A 20953-nucleotide genomic window follows, 5' to 3' on the forward strand; every position below is an offset into this window, starting at 1 on the left:
CGCACACGTTATATTGACATGACCGAAGAGCTTGCGATTCAATGGGTTTCTAGACGTGCCATGTATGGGTCAGGGGGGATAGATATACTTGCTTTTGTTTTTCATGCACTAATATTGTAATGTTTTCTTTGTTAATACTGTTGCCCATCAACATGGTTTGGCCTTTGTGACTCCCATACCAAGTATATGCAAGCATCCACACCTGAAAAAAATCTCACTTACCAAAGTGCAGATCCATCAATCAATTCCACTCATAGCAGCTTGATTTATGAAAAAAATAATCTGCTTAAGCCGATACTCCCTTCTACATGCACCCCTATGAAGGATTGTTTCTCTACCCACTTGTGCATAAGCGTGCATTTTTATCTAAGTGTATGTATGCATGTACGAGGGGTCTCCCCTGTGAGGGGAGCAAGGATAAGAAAATGGAGACAGGGTCAACTAATAAAGGAAGAAGAAGGGGACTTGACATGATGATACACGAAGAAAGGACCCCATAATCGTATTTAAGTCCATAACTTATTCCTTGGGTCTAGTTCCCATAGCCCATTACCATTCTTTGTCTAACATTCGATGGCGAGAGGGTACAGCTACGAGGGTTTTACTTGCCTTGCTTTTTAGTTCAACTAGGCAAAACCCACTTCAGGATTCCTTCCCACTATAGGTGCCTTTTCTCCCCTGAAAAAGGGAGTCTTCTGCGAATTATAGATCTATTACTAGCAAACTACTATCAACTAAGCTTTTGGAGTCGCAAGACACCAGTAGTGTGCTACTGGCTGTGTAGGCTTTATAAATGGGTTATCGAATGAAAGTCATAGGGCAGGAGGTGCTTCACTTTTTCATGATTATGATTTTGATCTAGAACTTGCATGCCAATATGGTTAAGCCTTTACCTCATCATGTTCTAATGGGAGCACGCCACGTGCTATGAATCCAGTGGTTGCAACCTCAATAAAGATTGTGAAGAGATGCTATGGCAACATGATTTTTGACAGGTGACATGTTTGTTGACACTGACCAGGAGCGACTTAACCTCCTTCGTCTGTCTTGTGTCAATTTGCATGTAAAAAGAAAAAATAGACCTTGAATTTTGCCAAGAGAACTGGCTTGCGTGTTCTTAGATTTGGGCACTTAAATGGTCCGAGACCCATCATAGAATTTTGCAAATCATCATGTAATTGTTAGTTCATCATCCGCTCCTGGCTTAGTTAAGAAGAACCCAGTTTTCTTATTTGGTCCCCAGTCTCCTTTTCAGGCCATGGTGTGCTGTGACAAATTTGGGCACCTGTGCATATCCCATTCTCTCTGAAAATAAACAAACAGAAAGTCACTATAAAATCTGGTCGGCATTCGAGCTGCAAAAAGGTCCGCTCCCTGCCATTCCCCACGCTGCCTTGTTCTAACCAAGGAGGAGAAGCCAGAGTAGTTAGTGCAGAGCTGCCAAGGAAAGTATAGCTCATGCTTAAGAATTAGCTTCATGGTACTGGTGGTCCAAGTATGAAATGAATTCTAAGCTGAAAAACTGATTTTAGAAGTGATGCTCTGCATTGTGGTTTCATTTTGATCAGAGAAAATATAATGATTTCACAGAAGTAGTAAAAGATCCACCCTTTTCCTTGGCTAGAGGAATAGGGTTGGCGATGGGATTTCCAAACTGGGTAGAGCCTGGGTTGAAAAGGAGGCTTAAAACCCAATCAAGATCTTGTGTAGGCTAATAGGTCCCCATTATTAATCCTTTATATAAGTTGTAGAAGTTGGGTTTAACAGCTGAAATCCTATATTTAAAACGTTTGCGGCGGGTTGGTCCTTTTAGGTCTACAGAGCACTGCCTTTTTTCTTCCTTTTTCTTGAACTGAGTAGGCCACAGCATCATGTCTCCACTGCAGTCCTGGAAATGAAGAAAGAAAAGAAGTTAAAATAGGAAAAACAAAAGGGAAAATGTTTGGGCTGGACTGGAGAGAAGTTGCTCGGCCCATTTCTCCTACAATATAATATTTAGAAAATAATACATTGCAAAACAAAACAGACACGCCCAGTGGGACTCGAACCCACAATCGCCTGATTAGAAGTCAGACGCCTTATCCATTAGGCCATGGGCGCTGATGGATCGAGTTCCTAACTATAAATATAAAACCTTTATAGATAGAGTCTAATGAATATAACTTTCATTTTTATCCCTCTTAGATAATAAATTAATTTTCAACTACATAAAAAATCGAATGCGAAAGGCAAAAACACTTGGATCTGTCGTTTTAATTTACCAAAAGAATAGTTTTATAAATATACATAAGCGTGTGTCCAAGTTATTTTCGGGTGATTAATCATTTTGGTGGAGTAAATTATAACTTACTCTTTATATGCCATTTCTCCCCTAGAATCCCAGATCAAGTCTAGGCTAAAATCACCAAATTATTTTAAAACACAAAATAATGCACTTTATTGTCATTGTAGACAAGTAAGCAAGGGTGAATTCCATCTTATCTTCACATATGTGATTAAAATGGACAAATCAGTCATTTGATCTAACTGATTTTCTGACACCAAGCACTCCCCCAATCCTAAATTTTTAAATGTAAAATCGAGGAAGAGCAGTCCCTAATGATGTTTGGTGCCTGACAACTGCAATAAGCTTGCCGGGTTAGTCTCCGAAGTCTGAAGTACGCATTTCAATGAGTTTGACTCTCATGTTTCGGTTGAAAATCAGGTAAAACTATCAAGATCATTCATCAAAAGATAGCATCAGTGACACAGCCTTGTCCTATTATTTGTAATTTGAGATTTATATTCAGCCTTGTCCTGAATCAAACGCTATATATATGGCACCAATTGAAAAGGTATGCATGTATTTCCCATGTCTTTCAATATTCTCAAAGTAAATGCTGAATCCATAAGCTTTCATTTCCAACTACGCGAGTGATGCAGCCTTTTCCTACGTTTAGTGTATGTCAAGGGACACAATGCTACGATTCTACAGGCAGATAGAACTAAATGGCTGCTCGAGGAAGACTGGCATTCAAGTGTACACGGTTCTGTCTATCGTTACAGAATTGGCAGCAGCAGATATGGATATGTCACGAGCATATCAGAGTGCATAAATCCTGTGTCCTTTCTTGGGAAATGTTGGTGAAGGGGAAAACTCTGAAGTTCCCATTACCCATGCAGGTCAACGTCAACTCTTTGTCACCTCCCATGGTCTGCAATTACAATTTGATCGGCATTAGCATGGGTTGAAAAGCATGCACATCTAAAAAAGTAAGTAACTGATGAGAATTCAGTTCTAATTGACATGGAAGAAGAAACTTAAGTTAACAGGATGCCTTTGTTGTTTAAGCCCTGCCTGATTCATGATTTTGTTGAACAGAATCATCTGTTGTTATTGAAAGCGACTGATTCATGATTTCAGCCGTTTGTATCTATGCCTAATCGAAATCGTGAAGATCTAATAAAATCAATTCTTTAGCTCTGATTTTATTTTGTTTCGCAAATCAATTCTCTCCATAAAACTCAGTTATCTGAAGCGAACTAGTTATGCAGAGTGCCTTTGAACACAACTAAAATATTTCCTTTTTCCAGGTCCATTTCATTTCTCGACCTTTAGTAACCAATCCTCTTTATGCTTGCTAGTCTGTCATAAGGAATGAGAACTTGAAAACTCCAATTTATACAGCATTTTCAGTTTTGGATTCTTCTTTCACGTGCCTGAGCAATCAATAGTTTTTCAAATAAATCAAAATTATACCTCACAGGATGACGTTAGGTCATTGCAACTCCACCTTTTGTAAGGAATGCAGTCTATGTATCTACACCACCTGCAATAATGGCTTATATTGATGCCTAGGAGTACAGCCACAAGAAGTCCCACAAAGCTGTGTATAGAAGAATCTCCTCTTAGTCTCACAGAATATAAAGTTGACAAGCAATAGAAGAGAACTTGCTGTACAAAGAAAAAAAACTCACAGAAGAGAGAAAAGGATCAGGGAAGCACTCCTCAGCACAGGCCTGTCCAGCTTCTGCTTCCAGTTAAATGAACTTTTGACGCCATACTCACAAAGACCTATTTTGTTTTGAGCCACTTGCCTAAGTTGAGGGGTGTAAAAAAGCACAAGTCCAAGTAGAAATCCTGATATCATACTTCCAATGCTTGAATAGTTGTCCATGTAAGGTAGCAAGCCAAGCATTAAATTGAATCCAGCCACAAAGAAAAGCGTCAGCAGAGCCGCAACCTGAGATAAAAGAGAGGAGGGACCGGTAAGCTGGTCATCAAAATCAGCGGAAGGGAGAGAAGTGGAGGATGTGAAAAGAATGAGCATTACCTTATTGGTGTAGAATTTCCAATTCCTTGTAAGTGCAGAAACTGTAGCCCCTAGTAAACCAAAAAGAGCACCGGAAGAACAAACTGCTGGACTATCTCGGACAAAAATTGCAGTTACCAAGGTACCAGAAAAAGCAGACAGCATGTAGATTATCCCAGTTCTTACTGCACAGAAGAAACAGAGAGCGATAATAAAAATCACCATCCCAAGTCCAACTGTAAATCTAGCAACATAGTTGAGTGCCCAGAGAGAATCACACGATTACTTGATCCAAACTCTTTCTCCAGGTAAATTCCTATAAAGATAATGCAGAGAAGGTTGATCATAAAGTGGAAGACACCAGCATGCAATAATGGGCACATAAAGAGACGCCAAGTTTGATGTTCTGCCAACAATGTCTTGCGAATAGCCCCCATTTTATCCAGACTGTACAAGAATGAGCAAAATTTCAGAAAATGATATTACACTTACTGTTGAATCTTTTGAAGAACTAAAACAATGACGTTAGAGTTAATTAGAGATATATCCTTCCAATTACATGGTAAGGAAAACACATATTAGGAACACATCAGACGCATAATAAAGCACTAGCTTAAAAACTATCCCAATTATCAAATATAAGCATCACTATAAAATGCGCCAGATGAGCAAAACATCAAGAGATATCCTTTTAATTACTCGGAGACAATAACAATTTTTTGATATCCTTACTGATATTTCATATTTCAGAAGCACCTTTCTTCAGTTTTATCCACAACCGCATTTTGCTTCCAATAAACAGGTCTAGACATTCTCAAACATGGAGAGAAAATGGGCCTAGAATCACCTTTCAAACAATTTATCAATTACTGAAGTGGAAAACGATAGAAAGCTACAAGCTTAAATTGGAAAACACACAAGTCTGTTTTGGCATGCACTTGAAGGCAATGATAGTTAAGTGCATATTCTGCAATGGACCTTTTCCCTTGTACTCTTACGAAAAAAACCGCATTCGCCACTGGAAGGGGTGCTGTTTATGTCCTTTGACAAATGATTGCAAATTAGGTTTAACAAGTGGAAACCAATGCCACATTAACCAGAAAAGAAAAGGGAAGCCAGAGCAAACAAATAAGCACCAAACCCCACAAAAACAGAAATCAACTATAACCATAATCAATTTTGACACATAACAGAAGACCTAACTAAATATCCTCTCCTCTAATAAACAGGTCCATGTATTCTCAAACACACAGAAAATATGGTCCTAGAATCACCTTCCAAGGAATTATTCAATCATAGAAGCTGAAAAAGATAGAAGGTAAAAGCTTTAATGACAATTAACCAACCATTCTACAAAGCAGCATTCACAAAATACTAAAAAGAATTTGCATTAACATTTGACAACGCTAATTCATCAGTGCGTGATCACGAATTGAGATGGATCCATTTTCAATAGTTAGAGCAGCAATTAAGAATATAAAACAAGATTAATAACAGCAGCTAACAGAGCCCAATTTTCAAGGAAGAAACACAGAAAGACCAAGAAAGGAAGAAAAGTGCTCACGCGGAGGCAGAGGGACCAAGAAAAGGGTTTTCAAGAAGAGGCTGAAACGACATTCTCCCCAAGGCCTTGAAGGCGCAGTCGCCGTGAGAATTATAGCCACAATCATTGACGGCCATTGTGATAAGAAAGACTACCAAGTGGATGATAACGAATGCAAAAATGACACAGGTGTCTCTTCTTCTCCTACGAGAACGGGGTTTAAAGAATGGGGTCTTGTTTTCATCTTGAAGAAATTCTGTTCGGAAATCGAAAGAGAATGTGGTTTCTTGATGATCTTGAATTGGCTCTGCAATGCTGATCTTGGTATCATCTTCTTTTTCTTCCATTTTTCTTCTATAGCAAGACTGAGTGATTTTCTTGGTTTTATGAGTTCTAACCGAATCAAAGCGTATAAAAGAGACTTCGTTATGGCAGTTGGGTTTGGCGGGAAGCATGTGTACCGGTAGACAGTTTAGCTCGAAGCTAAGAGATATTTATTTATTTGTTGAGACAGTTATTCACCAGTGGATCCGTGGCGCAATGGTAGCGCGTCTGACTCCAGATCAGAAGGTTGCGTGTTCGATTCACGTCGGGTTCAATTCCCCTTTTATTTTCCTATATTATATTAATATCATGGTTAGTGGTAAGAAAATAGGTTGGCAGATTTTTATTTTTTTCTCTGTTACAAAGTGGGATGTGATGTTTAAGGGTAAGGTTAGCAATTACTTTGATACTATTGGTATATTGGTAGCCGAGGCTACGATAATAATTATTTTTTAAAGTGTTTTTATTAAAAAATATATTAAATTAATATTTTTTATTTTAAAAAAATTATTTTTAATACTAATACATCAAAATAATTTGAAAATATAAAAAAAATATTAATTTGAAAAAAAATTAAAAAAATTAATTTTTTTAAAAATACTTTTAAGAAATAAAAATAAAAAGCTTTTCTTGACAGCTCCCAATGATATCTTTGATTGTGAAATGTGTTTAAGAACACACAAACACGGATAAGGAAGCCCCACCTTAATATTTTGTGCTGTGTTGTTGCTGAAATTTTTCGTCAGCGAGTCGATGCATGGTTATATTGACCATCTACTAATGCAAGGACTAATTACGCAATACCTATATTTTTCCAGCAGATCTTTGGGGCTATTTCAAAGATTAATTTTCTCTAGATAGTTTGGGATTAAAAGAGATTTTAATTGATCTTTTAAAATCTGAGAATCAAATGGTTTTCAAAACTAAATTGCATGAGTGACTAGATGCAAACAATAGCCAGGAGAAGTAATGATTCTCACCACAAAATTATTGATTTGTGAACTATTTAGAAAAGAAAAGCAACCCCCCCCCCCCCCTCCCTATCGATAGAGAGAGAGATTTTATGTTTTTCAAAAGTAAGTGGTAGGAAACGGAAAAGTGAGATTAAAAAATATTTTACATATAGAATATTCTTTTATAAAATATTTTATATATAGAATATTTTTTAATGTTTGGCTTGCAAAATATTTTTTTGATGGTGGTGGAAGCGATGGTGGTGAGATGGGGATAATAAACCAGTCATGGTAGTAGTAAAAAATAAAGATAATGGTGAAGAGAAATGTGAAGAGATGGTCATAGTAATGGTAAAATAAAAGGTGATTGTAAGACCGTGGTGGTGGTTGTGGTAGGGAAAGATGAGGTGGTGGTGAGATGTCATGGTAATGATAAAAAAAAGATAACGGTGAAGAGAAATACAAAGAGACGATCATGGCAATGGTGAAATAAAAGGTGGTTGTAAGATGGTGTTAATGGTGGTTGTGGTAGGGAAAGATGAGGTGTTGGTGAGATGATGGTCACAGTGTAGGAGATGGCGATGAGGTAGTAATGGTGATGGTGAAAAAAAAAAGATGGAAGTGATAGTGGTTATGGTGGTGGTTGTGAAATGGAGATAATAGTTGAAATAGTTGAATTATATTATAAGTAAATTACTATTTATAAAATATTTAATGGAACTTAAAAGGCTGAAGATATTACTCTCTAAAAATAAAGTGTTTATAGAAAAGATGTATCTTAATGATGACTTCTTCAAAGTGAATATGATGACTATTGTAACTACGAATGAGAAGAAAAATAACAGTAATGTATATTTTTCTTACTTGCTTGAGTCCGGTAACATGTGACATGGCATGTTAGGTCATGTGAATTATAATTATATACAATAGTTAATAAATCTTGATTTATTACCTTGTATTATGTTTTAAAAAAATAATAAGTGTGAGGTTGTATAGAATCAAGATTCACAAAAACTTCTTTTCATTTAATTAAAAAAGTAATAAACATCTATGTTTAATTCACTTGGATATTAGTGATTTAAAGTTTGTTCAAACTAGAGGTGAAAAAAAATATTATATTATTTTTATAGATGCACAAGTTATTGTTATAATTATTTACTTAGAAGCAAAAATGAAGCTCTTAAGATGTTTAAACATTATAATAATGAAGTTGAAAATTAACTTGATAAGAAAATAAAGTAATAAGAAGTGATAGATATGGAAAATTCAAAGCACCATTTGATAAATTTTGTTTCTAAAATGTTATTATTCACCAAACTACTGTTCATTTTCACGTTAACTAAATGACATTATACAACGCAAGAATTGAACTTTAAAATAAATGATAAATGTCATTTCGATAAATTCAGGATCACCTCAAAACTTGTGTGGAGAGACAATTTTAATTGTCAATTATATACTTAATAAAGTAGATACCATGGAAAGGTAGAACACCTTCATACAAATACCTCAAAGTATAAAAATATCTAAAAAAGGTAGTGATACTTGATCCTAAAAGGGTTAATAAAGAATCTAAAACTATATATTGTGTATTTATTGGATATGCTTACAATAATAGGGCATATTCATTTATAATTCACAAGCCAAGTATTAAGAATATTGATCATAATATCATTCTTCAAATATGTATTTCCATGAAAAGAAGCACAAAAAATTTATTCATTTGAGAGAATGACATGGACTAGCTTAAATAATCATCATCAATTAAATGATAATAAAGCTGAGTAGAGAATAAGTAAAAGAGCAAAAAAATAATCAAAATATTTGGTTTTAGTTTTTTAACATACTTGTTAGAAAATAAACATCGGACATATTTGAGGCAATACCATATTGTAGAGTTTCATATTAAAAAATGACAATCAATAGTGAAATAGAATATATTATCTATAATCATATATTGGAACAAGTGAATCTACCTCTCGAAATGAACCATTAAGCTATAAATAAAACTTCAAATAAAGATGAAAGCTCGTGGTATCAATGATGAAAATAAAGTTGGCTATGTTATGAAAGGATCTAGACAACAAAAAAATATGAATTATTTTGATACATATTCATCTATATCAAGAATAATTTTCATATGAACGTTAATAATCATCGCAACAATTTTTTTTTGGATTCGAGGAAACCTCACCCTCTAGAAAGCGCACTTTGTGGACCTAGATGAGCGAATAAAATCTCGGTTATCCCATGCTCTTACAAGAGGTGCACGCCCTGACTCGAACTCGAGACCTGTTGTGCAGATCTCAAACCCTTTGCCATCACACTACGCTCCTTGGAGACTTAGATTAAATAGATGTAAAAAAATATGAACATTAATAATCATCGCAACAATGAACAAGCTTAAAATACATTAAATAGATATAAAAATAGCTTTCGATAACTTAGATGCGGAGATTTATATAAAACAACCCATGAGGTTTAATATTAATAGAAAAAGAAAAAAAATTATTTTTAACATGTACTTTAATTATGTTATAATACTTCTCAGTCTAAAGAGGAACTATTTTTCCTGTTTTTTTTTTATTGTCAGACTTCATAAATTTGACAAGATCAAATATTAAATACCCGCTCAAGCCAAAAAAAAATTAAAAAACATCGGCATAATAATAAATCACAAGCTCGAATACATACATATATGTGCGTGAGAGAGTAATTAAAAATTATCGTCATCCCGAGTTTTGGATTCATTGACAATCAAATAGTCACAATACACTACTGCAGGAACATTATTCTATCATTTAGTATTTTTAATATTAACATATTAAAATAATATAAAAAAATTAAAAATTTACAGCAAGCCACGCTTCCAAACATGTTCTTGACTAGGACTCCTCACGACTTTTTAATTGTAGAGGGACTAAAGTTATATAAATAAATCACGGTGATAATTAATTACATAAACCGCCTCCTCTTCGCGACTGCATACCTGACTGTCCTCTCCTCTCCATCACTTTTAAGTTTCTGGGTAAGCTCCTAATTTCTCGAAGAACCCTTTTTCATTATCGTCTATCCGGGTTTTGTTTTATTTTATTTTATGTTTTTCTTTATGTTGGTTGCCATTGCCATTGGATGTCTAATTCTCTAGATTCAAGAATGGTATTTAACTGTTAATTTCTCAGGGGATTCGGAATGGATTCTAGAAATGGATCAGTATCTGAAGCTCCATTGGATGCAGAAATCGAATCGTTTTTTGATTCGGCTCCTCCTCTAAAAGACAGTGCTGGGATTATAAAGAAATTGAAGGAATTCATTGAATACAATTCTACTCCACCTGGTAAGAACTAACTCAATTACTTGCACATCTTCATAGATAAATAACCATAATATTAGTGTTTAATTAGGTGTTAGTTGTATTGATAGGTCAGTAAATGCAGGAAAGGGGAGTCCTAGAAGGGTTGTGTGTGTGACATCTGGTGGCACCACAGTTCCATTGGAGCAACGTTGCGTCCGTTACATTGATAATTTCAGCTCAGGCCATAGAGGAGCTACTTCTACCGAGTAATCAAATTTTGGAACCTATCAAATAGAGAAGCCCTTTTATACACTCTTCTCAATTGTAATGATTTTATTGCAGATATTTTATCAAGGCTGGGTATGCTGTTATCTTTTTATATAGGAGGTAAATTTCTATGTTTTTATAAAGCTGTGTGTTTGTTGCTCCTTTCTATTGCTACTAATTTTTTGTTGGGAAGTGAGTAAAGGAAAAAATAAACAATCAAGAACGGGTTTTTATTTTGGATAATATATGGCTTTCTTATGCAGAGGAACTTTCCAGCCTTATTGCCAATCTCTTCCTGAGGATCCGTTACTTGAATGCTTTGAGTGCTCTGATGACTCTATTATTCAAGGTTTGTTACTTTTTTTTTCCTGCAAATAAATTAAACTTGCTGATCAGTTGATAGATGTCTGTTAGTTTGATTTGATTTGACCTGATCATAAATGATTCTTATATGGCCTGACTTAGGCGTGTTGCCTAATTTGTTATGATAGGCTGGCATTCTTTCCATTTCCAAACATTGTATTGGCTGGAGATAACGTGTCCAACATTGATGGTTTAGGAGCTTTGTGGTTGATTCTTCAGATATTATTATTGTGAACCATTTTTTTTTATCCTGGAAGATTAGCTATAATCGGCAATATCTTGTTGATTCTGTCATATAATCAAACTGTGTCAACAATGGAGGGTTCCATTTATTTAACCAATTTTTCTTTATATTTCAGTGCGCCAACCACACACCGAAGCAGTGAAGAGAGCTGTTAGTGATCATCATGCTGTATGAACTATTAATAACTTACATCCAGCGTTCTAGAAATTTCACTCATTTGACCCTGTTTGTTGTATAGTTTGAGGGCAAAACTTTAGCTCACCGTAACAATGAGCCAACTCAGGATTTCGGGTTTATTGCAGGCTATAGCTGGAGGTCACCTGTTAAAACTTCCATTTACAACCATATTTGAGTATCTTCAGGTTAGCTTTTAAAATTGTTTCCATAAATTCCAAAGCAATGTGCTAGCTGCCACAATAATTGCCTATCATTTCTTGTCCTGGTAAAAAATCCATTTGTTTGTTCATGATGGATATCAGTTTTTCTGTTCTTTCATAGGTTTTCACATGCAATACATACTTTTTATGAATGAGTTGCCAATTAGATGAGTTTAGCTCCAATTGTGACTAGTATGTTGAACATTCTGGCAAAAGTTCACATGCCTTTCCTAACCATTGCCATATCAGCCCAGGGATTCTTCATTAACCATTCAGTGGTTTGGCTTTTTATGTATAAGTTAAAGTAATTTATTTTATTTTTTTACAATTTTCTCTATCTGTATTCTTTTCTGTCCAAGCTGTTTTTTATTTCTCACACACTGAGATATGTGTGACAGCTATTTTACATTCGTATGTGTTGAATGCATGTCTTGAATTGTTGGCAGATTTTACAAAGCATTGCAATGTCAATGAAGGATCTTGGGTCGCTTGCTGTGTTTTATCTTGCTGCTGCTGTATCTGACTTTTATGTTCCATGGAAGAGCATGGTAATACTCAAATAAAGTAATACTCTCTTGATTGATAGCATTTAGTTTCAGGATCATCTGTTAGGAAATACAGATTGAAAGTTGGCAACTGATTATTCCTGGGACCTTGACAGTTAATTGATTTGGAAGATGAAATTGCTTGAGTGTATGTTATCAGTTGTAATTCGCTCGGTTATATCTGCAGGCAGAGCACAAGATTCAGTCAGCATCTGGTCCTTTGGACATGCGACTAGTGCAGGTCCCGAAAATGCTCTCAGCACTGAAGAAAGAATGGGCTCCCATGGCCTTCTGCATATCATTCAAGGTTAGATATTTGTGTGTTTTTTTTTTTAACAAATTCAAGATTAGATGTTGTGCCACCCTTCTTAATGTCTTTTTTGGGAATGCAAAGATGTTTGAGCATATCTTTGAAAAGGTTTATTAGATGACGAGCTGTAGTTGGACTGATTACTGTACAATATGTGAACAGTAGAAAATGTTTCCAAAGGTTATATCTGGGCACTGAGCATTTATATTGACAAATTGGTTGATAATTGTTGAACAGAAACCTAATTTATAATTCCATTTTTTTTCTCATTCTCAGTTTTACTAAATACGTATGCAGGGAAGACAGTGTGGTCCCTTATTATTTCCTGTGTCTTAACAAAAGACTGATGAAATGTTTGTGTATTTGGACAATGCACTAGTACCTTTATGGTAGAGAACTTCATATAGAAGTATTTGAATTTGAATGGAGGTTTAATATGATTCTATTAAAAGTTTTTTGCGTACTCCTTTCACCTGCTTTGAAAGGAAAAGGTGATCACAACTTGACTTGTTGCGTGTTACGATTAGCTAGGTTTCAACCTGGGATATTTGCTAGTTGGCCCTGATTTTTGTTGCTTCTTTTTTCTAACAGCTTGAGACAGATTCAAAGATTCTTTTGGAGAAAGCTGAAATGGCTCTTAAAAAGTACAGAATGCATATGGTTGTTGCGAATGAGCTTTCGACTCGCAAAGAGGAAGTTACAGTTGTCACTGGTAATGAAAAGATTCTCGTGTGTCGTGACAAGACACAGGCTGATTCTGATGTGGAAGAACCCCTCATTGAATTAATTGTGGGCAGGCATTCAGCTTATGTTAAGGATTCTGATTTATGACTTTTTAGCTAAACAGCATAAGATACGCAACACATACACAAAACACTTTTCTCACTCTCTCTGAAGTGAAGCTAAAAGACTTGTTTGGCATTGCCAAAGTGCCTTCTCTTCTTTTTTAATTTCTGTTCAAGTTGATCAACAGAAGATATTGAATAGTTCTTTATCATGTAACCAATCCTTGTTTGAAATGAATAAAGATAAATGTCTGTGACTTCCCCCTCCCCGATAATGTTTTCCAGTCCGGAAGAAACGCCGAACAGCTACTGTACTCCAAATGTATACTTTCTTATTCCAAACTAATTCTGCAACTAGTAGGTTCATGTGCTTCATTTCACATGGTTTTAGTGGGTCACCAGTGCTGGTGGCGCAAACAAGTCATCATGTTTCTTTGCCTTTTTGCTGATTGGAGGATAATATGCAGCTGCTGGTGCCATGGCATTATCCTTCAAGTCATGCTGTTTCCCAGTGTCTTCAGCCTTCAGGTAACACCTTGGAACCAATTTTACACTAGAACTGATTTCCATTACTTAATTAGATTGAATTCATGTTTGAAATAGGTTTATTGCGGAATATATCATTATTGAAAATTGAAAATTGAGGAATTTATTTGAACAAAATTATTGAAAATATATCATTTACCGCTTAATACTGTCATTTCTATCTAACTTGTATTTTGTTCTTTGAAACCACCGGCTAAATTTCTACATGCCAAACACTTCATTAGATTTTTCTTTTCTTTATTTATTTTGGAAAACTCAATTACCATCCAACAAAATAAAATTAGCATTGTCACAAGTGAAAAATAAAATAAAATCATGTTCCACGTGCCTCTAACATTAACAAAAGTCAATAAACCAATTGTCTTGGGATTGAAAAGCAAGCCAACGAATCGACTCAAAACACTGACCATCTCCACCAATAAACCAAGATGATATTTGACTAATTTTCTTCAACTCATCTTAGTTATCAGATTATGGGTATTTTATTGCTAGTATAGAGGATTAGATTTTGAAGATCAAAGAATTTTTCAAGCAGGGGAGAGAGTTGGGGTGATTTTTTTTTTATGGTGAATTCCGAAGTCGTTTTCCTTAGGTTGCGATTTAGAATCGTACGGAAATCACTTTATTTAATGGATTGTAGAGTTCATTTCTGTTGCTTTGGGCATTCTAAACGTTATAATTGGGCTAACAGTGCTGGGTTGATTTCATTATTGCTAAATTCTTAATTGTGGGGCAACCATACCTTGCCAATCCTGCAACTATTTGGTCACTCAGGCGGTGCCGTGCACAATCACAACCGCCGTCAACAAGGTAGTCCATAATCTGGACTTGCCTTTTATCTACAATTTAACCCACTGGATACCTTTTTTATGGAGGTGCCACCCCTCGCCCAACAAACAAAAACGAGAAAACAGAGAGAAACAGCATAACTCGTGCAGGGGAGGTTAATGTTGTCGTACTGGCTCTGGCTCACAAAGATTCCAACAGCTCTAGAATGGGGACAACGATCTTCGAAGACCTATACATCATTCACGCTCTAACAGTATGCTACTAACTGCCTCGAGCAACCTTCTACGCGGCAACCAAAGTACCATAAGAAAGTCTTCTTAAAAAAATGAAAATAAATGAATAAAAAAATATAAAGGGAAAAGAAATGAGAGAGATACTATTTGAGAGAGAGTTTTTCCGAGGGAAGTGCCAACTTGTCATTCATTTCTTACTCGGAAAAGTAATCATATATACAGTTTACTTTTGTACAAGTAGAATACGTGCTGCAATGCAGCTAGTAGACCAACTGTATAGTATCTCTACAGTGCTTCATCAGCATCTGTGTCCAGCTCAAGCCCTTCTGCAGCTAAAAGCTGGCTAATGGACCGTTTTTTTTCCTCTGCTTTCTTTCGCATCAAATCCCTTTTCTTCAATACAAGTGTGTGACGCTTCATTGTGCTGGAAAAGTATTCCATGGATGCCTTTTTCTCTTTTGCTAGAATCCGTCTCTCTTCATCAGGGTCAGTCTAAACTTCCAAAAAAGGAAAAGTTTTTGAGCGACACAAGAAAGAAGTAATTGATTGAACAGTTGGCAAATCATCCAAGGAAAGGGAGTTTTATAAAAACTTTTAAAGATTTCAACGAAAAGAAAAGGATTGGTAAACCTCGCCGATGAAAAAAGCAAACATAACATAATATTTAAATGGTGCCACTTGTTTCAGCCAACAGCGAAAATAATGCAACAGAAGTGTAATTGAAGCTGCTGATTGCAGGTTTGATTACCAAATACAGTGGTAGCGAAAATGACACCAACAGATAACATTCCATTGATGCTTGCTAGTGGTACAAGATAAGTTCTGTTGAAGCTTGCTAAGGTTCCATCAATTGTTTACTATGAATGATATTACAATCAGATCTCATCGACCAGAACAATATGATTCATATGGCTAACTACAGACTATAATATGAATATTAAATCCATTGAATTTCACCTATGAATTGAAAAGTTTGAATAAATAAAGACATATATATAGATGATGATAAAGGAGCTCCAGTGCAAGACACTTGAGAACGAACAGAATTAACCTTTGTACGAGAAAGACGGCGTACACGGAGATTCATCTCAAGCTGCTGTTGCTCAGCCCAAGCCATGATCGCCATATCACCCCGTTGATCAAAAGCTGTTCTTTTTTTCATAAGCCACTCCATCCATGCTTGTGAGGCCTGGAAGAAGAGAAATTGTAATTCATTAAGGGGATATGCCTGACACTAATACCACATTGGCACAGCTATAACAGTAAGTAGTACCTTCATTGGATTGACTCTGTTATCCATATCGTATTGTCTTCGCTCCTCATCATCCATTAGCAACTCATATGCAGCTTGAATCTTGATGAATCTAGCTTCAGCTGTTTCTCCTTCCTCAAGAGTGCCCCTTCCGTCATAAACTTAACATGGAAAAAATGAAGAGATAAGCTCCAGCACAGAGTAGTTAAGGAGACACGAGTGGATATTCTAGCAGCACAGCAGAGACAAGAAATTATTCTGCAAAAACTGCCCATAACTCATCATAAAACTAAATACAACCATTTAATACAAGAAGCAGCACCAGAAGTTAACTAATATACAGATCCATTCAACAATAACGACAATACTTCTTCTTCTTCTCATGAGGCATTGGTCTGGTGGTTAAGGCCGAAACCCCTGGGATTAAAGTGTCCAGATTCAGGTCTCCAATTCCAAATAACAAATAGACGAACACCCACAAAACAAAAGCAATACTACTAGCAAGTTTCAACTAAATAAAATATTATTGATATGGGAAAATCAAAACTAATATTTTACTATAATAAAGAAGAGTAAGGTGACTCACCATCTGGATGATAATATTTGGCCAACCGTCTATAAGCAACCTTTATATCCTCTTCATCAGCATCCCTTTCCAATTCTGCGCTCGAAAATATAAAATATAAATGACGTCTGACATGAGTTTCTCCTTTTTGCATCGATTTTCTCAGCAACCAAACAAGAGAGCAATAGAGAAGAGGAAAATACCATACCTAGGGTTTCGTATGGAGATTTAGGCTCGGTCCAGGCACGAACTATAGTTCTCTTGTGATTAACGCGGAACCAGGGGTCGTTGTTATTGGTGTGAATAAGCCAAGGAGAGAAGAAAGAGGGAGGAGGCTTGTTGCAATCAGGGGGGGTTCGAAAGGAAACCCTAATTCTGGATCGAGGTTGGTGCCTGCTACTGCTACTGCACGTGAATGACGTTAAAACTGTGTGAGGCCTACATGTCGTTCTCAAACTGCTGCTGCTGCTGCTGCTCATTTTAACGAACCTGGATCAACAGAAATGAAAAGGGAGAAATTCAATTCGAGAGGGGAATTCAATAATTGATTGTTGGAGACGTGAAGGAAATGAATTATTATTAGGAACCTCACCAACGGAATCTGAGTGAATCTCCCTGGTAGTTTGCCACTTTGCCCCCCTTTTTCTGTTTTTTTTTTTTTTTTTTTTTTTTTTTTTTTTACTGTGACCTTTGCGGACGTTCACAGCTTCATGTTCCCGTGATAGCTTGGATAATGGACATTTAACCATTTTACTTTTACCCATTTTACTTTTACCTCCTCCTCTTTAATTTTTTTTTTAATGTGCAAGTATTGTGGGCCTAGTAGCTTAAATAAACCCATTCTAACACATATTTCAATAATTACAAGGATTTGATTCGTGTTTCACCGAATAATGTTTTTTAATAAAAAATAGATAAATATACAAGATTTTTCAAAATATTATTTGATAAAAAAAATCTTAATCATAAATGAAAAAGTTTGTGCATATATTTAATAAAATAAATAAAAATTTATTAAAGATAATTAAATACTAAATTGAAAAAATTAAGAGATAGATATAGATCAAAATATTTGATCTCACAACATGTGTTATTTAATTGGTTGTATTTAATGAATTTATTTATTATAATTATTTTTTTATTTAACCAAATGATTAGACACACATATGAAATTGATTAATTAAAATCAAAGTGAAAAAAAATATTATGCAAGGTTATATATATTAAAAAAAAATGTTATCATTTTATGTGAAAACCAAGTAAAAACCATACGATATTTAACCAAAGAATAAATTGAAAAGTTGAAAGATAGAAAATGATGTAGATATTTGATATTGAAACATAGATCATGAACTCGATTGTATTTAATAAAATTATTTCTTGGAAGTAATGTTATTTGATAATAAAAAAAAACATGCATAGAAAAGTTAACCAAAGAATAAATTAGAAAGTTGAGAGATAGAAGTGGATGTAGATATATGATATTTAAACATGGATCATAAACTCTATTGTATTTAATAAAATTATTTCTTTGAACTAATATTTTATTTGATAAAAAAACACCATAGAAAAGTGATTCAATCAAATAAAAGAGAAAAAAAATTAAGTAAGGTTGAATAGAAAAAAAAAATATCTTTTAAAATAAGAAAAGAAAAAATTGAAAGGTATTCATAAACTTGGATACACTAAGTGAAAATTAACTAACACTTCATTGAAAAATCATATATAAAAAAAACAAAAAGAAAAACCAATAAAAACATTCAATAAAAAAACTAAAGAATGAAATTGAAAGGAAAAAAAAAAAGAAAAGCTAAAAAATTAATTGACCCAAAATAAAGCCCGGGTGTGTAGGCCTGACCTAAATGACCCAATGCATCCAGGCTTAAAAAAAAAAGGTCAAGTGAGTGGGCTTTCCATCCCAAGCCCACATGTTTGGGCTGAGTTTATATTTTTTAATGAGTGGATAACTTGTCGTTCACCTCTTATGTTTTTTTAGAAAAAAAATCAACATATCACTGGCTAACCCAAAACAACCAAAAGGTTATTAGAAATTCAAGCTAGGAGTTTTTTTTTAAAAAAAAACTCTTTTTTTAACCCAAAACATTTTATATACATTAACAAATCTATCAATTGCCACAAATAACCCAAATAACAACCCAAAAATCTAAAATCCCCTCGAAATAGAAAAATTTCTTGAGTTCAAATCTATCATTTCAAACGATGGTAAGGATAAAAAAAACACTCAGATAAGACTCCTCTCATCAAATAAAATTTTTTAGCACCAAGATCGATTTTTTTCATAGCCTAAATCAGTATAAACCGAGACTTTCTCTCTCTACCAATATTGAAATCTAATGATTCTCTCTCCTCTCTTAAATGAGGGACCAAAAATAAGAAAAATAAAGTCCTTAATCAAAATTGAAATCTCTAAAACCATAGGTACCAGAAAAATAAACAAATTGGAAAGTATAAGGGCAAAAATGATCTTTTTCACACAAACTTTGAAGGTGTCACCAAGTTTTGCCACCTTTTCCACTTTTATTTTTTATCTTTCAATTTTGTTTTTTTTTAACAAATCAGAGCTGATTAGCCATCAATTTAGCCATAAAATGCCTGAATCAATGGAGAAAAAACTTTGATGGCCAAAGTGAAAAACAATTTATCATGGCAATTTATGATGAATTGTAAAAGGTGAATTGTGGTGTGGGGAACAATATTTCCCCCATGTCATTTAGTGTTTTTTATAACAAGAAGTATAAAACCATAGCCCTCACCACATTTCAATTGCTACTAGATTATTGACATGTGATGTTATGCAAGTTGGATCAATATATTTTAATATAAAAAATTATTGAAGCGTTGCTAACATATTTTATAATAAAAAAAATTAATGATGAACTTAAAAAAAATGATGCAAATTGGACAACATATTTTTTTAAATATTAAGACGAAAACATATTGAATGAAATTTGTTTTTAAAAATTGAGATAATGACATGTTGGATCGACCCGGGTTAACTTGTCAAATATGCAACTATGTCATGAGACCGTGATAAACCTATAGAAAACAAATCAAAATAAATTATGAAAACAAATTCTAATCAACCCAATATTAGAGGATGAAATTGAAAATAAAGTGTTAAATTAAAAAATGATAAAGAAACTACCCGAGTCAACTTAGAAATCAAGTCAAAAAAATCATGAAGCTTAATTTCCAACCAACTCAATGTTGAAAGATAAAAAAACAAAAATAACAAATAAAAAAAGACCTAAAAAAATACCCAATTTAATTTAGGATAACCTGTTAAATTTGCAACTTAAGTTATGAGACTATGATAACTTCATAAAAGGAAAAAAAATTACCGAACTTCATTTCCACCAGATTCAATGTTAAAGGTTGGAATTGAGAAGAAAAAACTAAATCCATGAGATCGATATATAGCATAACAGAAAAAATAATAAAAAATATTATAAAGTATAATTTTCAATACCATTTAATATTAAAGGATGATATTGAAAAATAAATATTGGGTTTTTGAAGGGTGAAAATTAAGAAAATAAAAACTAAAAAAAGCAAGAAATAAAAAAAACACTATTCTAATTAATAATATTATGTGAATGTGGGTATAGTGATTTAGCCACGCTTTTGTATTGTTTTTAATAAGAAAGGAATCCGTGAATATAATCGGAAACATACATTTTCTTTGAAGACAGCCGGCACTAAGCATAAGAAATGAAGGAGAAATTTAATTCCGCGAAGCCATGGTTTTTTAAAAAAAGCGCAGGGAGTTTTGTGGATTCTTCTACTCCGGCTCACGGTGTGACTTTACATCATTCCCCTCAAATTAATGATTTTATCATGCATTCCCCTCTTTATTTTGTATTTTAAAAATATATTTTTTTAAAAAATTATTATTTTTACTTCAAATTATTATTTTTTGATATTTTTTTATTTTACCACATTAATATTAAAAATAAATTTTAAAAAATAAAAAAAATACCATACATGTATCACTTCCTGTCAAAAAGTGTAATAATTTTAAAAAGTGTAATAAAAAATAGTTTTTATTTGAAAATATATTAAAATAATAATTTTATTATTATTTATAAATTTATTTTTAACGTAAATATATCAAAACAATAAAATAACACAAAAAATAATTTAAAACTAAAAAAATTAAAAATTTTAAAATCACAATCCTAGTCACCACCTAAATGTTCTGTCCACGGTAATCGGAGAACAATTTTCAATATCAAGAAAATCAACTGTC

At 34.0% G+C, this 20953-nt stretch overlaps 3 protein-coding genes and 2 non-coding genes across 6 annotated transcripts; 2 read left to right on the forward strand and 3 right to left on the reverse strand.

Annotated features, from left to right (window-relative positions):
- Positions 1-2027: 2027 nt before the first annotated feature.
- On the reverse strand, positions 2028-2100 carry TRNAR-UCU (transfer RNA arginine (anticodon UCU)). Its single transcript has one exon. It is a non-coding gene; the product is annotated as a tRNA-Arg (tRNA).
- A 1480-nt stretch (positions 2101-3580) lies between these two features.
- Positions 3581-6182, reverse strand: LOC133691058 (inactive RHOMBOID-like protein 8). Its single transcript, XM_062111377.1, has 7 exons — positions 5857-6182; positions 5049-5129; positions 4579-4739; positions 4314-4477; positions 3958-4223; positions 3740-3809; positions 3581-3625 (listed from the first exon to the last, which is right to left on the reverse strand). The coding sequence occupies exons 1-7, from the start codon at positions 6180-6182 to the stop codon at positions 3581-3583; spliced, it is 1113 nt and encodes a 370-aa protein (XP_061967361.1).
- Positions 6183-6361: 179 nt separating this feature from the next.
- TRNAW-CCA (transfer RNA tryptophan (anticodon CCA)) lies at positions 6362-6433 on the forward strand. Its single transcript has one exon. It is a non-coding gene; the product is annotated as a tRNA-Trp (tRNA).
- A 3600-nt stretch (positions 6434-10033) lies between these two features.
- LOC133691222 (phosphopantothenate--cysteine ligase 2) lies at positions 10034-13565 on the forward strand. Its single transcript, XM_062111632.1, has 10 exons — positions 10034-10140; positions 10295-10449; positions 10550-10673; positions 10750-10794; positions 10938-11023; positions 11397-11449; positions 11584-11643; positions 12105-12206; positions 12391-12510; positions 13105-13565. Exons 2-10 carry the CDS (start codon positions 10305-10307, stop codon positions 13342-13344), a joined length of 975 nt encoding a protein of 324 aa, XP_061967616.1. The 5' UTR covers positions 10034-10140; positions 10295-10304; the 3' UTR covers positions 13345-13565.
- Positions 13566-14983: 1418 nt separating this feature from the next.
- On the reverse strand, positions 14984-17381 carry LOC133691232 (uncharacterized). Of its 2 annotated transcripts, XM_062111652.1 has the most exons (6): positions 17276-17381; positions 16892-17172; positions 16705-16779; positions 16140-16279; positions 15918-16055; positions 14984-15358 (listed from the first exon to the last, which is right to left on the reverse strand). In XM_062111652.1, the coding sequence occupies exons 2-6, from the start codon at positions 17160-17162 to the stop codon at positions 15152-15154; spliced, it is 831 nt and encodes a 276-aa protein (XP_061967636.1). In that variant the 5' UTR covers positions 17163-17172; positions 17276-17381; the 3' UTR covers positions 14984-15151. The 2 variants fall into 2 exon arrangements, with proteins under 2 accessions (XP_061967636.1, XP_061967635.1); XM_062111651.1 differs by lacking the exon at positions 17276-17381 and having other exon boundaries at positions 16892-17269.
- Positions 17382-20953: the final 3572 nt, after the last annotated feature.

This window comes from Populus nigra, chromosome 4 (genome assembly GCF_951802175.1).
Source record: "Populus nigra chromosome 4, ddPopNigr1.1, whole genome shotgun sequence".
Taxonomy (NCBI): domain Eukaryota; kingdom Viridiplantae; phylum Streptophyta; class Magnoliopsida; order Malpighiales; family Salicaceae; genus Populus; species Populus nigra.

Coding starts and splice junctions, on each gene's coding strand:
- LOC133691058 (XM_062111377.1), bottom strand. CDS start 6,182: ATGGAAGAAAAAGAAGATGATACCAAGATCAGCATTGCAGAGCCAATT. Junction 5,130..5,856: donor CTTGGTCCCTCTGCCTCCGC/GTGAGCACTTTT, acceptor AGGTGATTCTAG/GCCCATTTTCTCTCCATGTT. Junction 3,810..3,957: donor CTGATCCTTTTCTCTCTTCT/GTGAGTTTTTTT, acceptor CCATTATTGCAG/GTGGTGTAGATACATAGACT.
- LOC133691222 (XM_062111632.1), top strand. CDS start 10,305: ATGGATTCTAGAAATGGATCAGTATCTGAAGCTCCATTGGATGCAGAA. Junction 10,450..10,549: donor ATACAATTCTACTCCACCTG/GTAAGAACTAAC, acceptor CAGTAAATGCAG/GAAAGGGGAGTCCTAGAAGG. Junction 10,674..10,749: donor AGAGGAGCTACTTCTACCGA/GTAATCAAATTT, acceptor ATTTTATTGCAG/ATATTTTATCAAGGCTGGGT.
- LOC133691232 (XM_062111652.1), bottom strand. CDS start 17,162: ATGAGCAGCAGCAGCAGCAGCAGTTTGAGAACGACATGTAGGCCTCAC. Junction 16,280..16,704: donor CAAATATTATCATCCAGATG/GTGAGTCACCTT, acceptor TTCCATGTTAAG/TTTATGACGGAAGGGGCACT. Junction 16,056..16,139: donor ACAGAGTCAATCCAATGAAG/GTACTACTTACT, acceptor CTCTTCTTCCAG/GCCTCACAAGCATGGATGGA.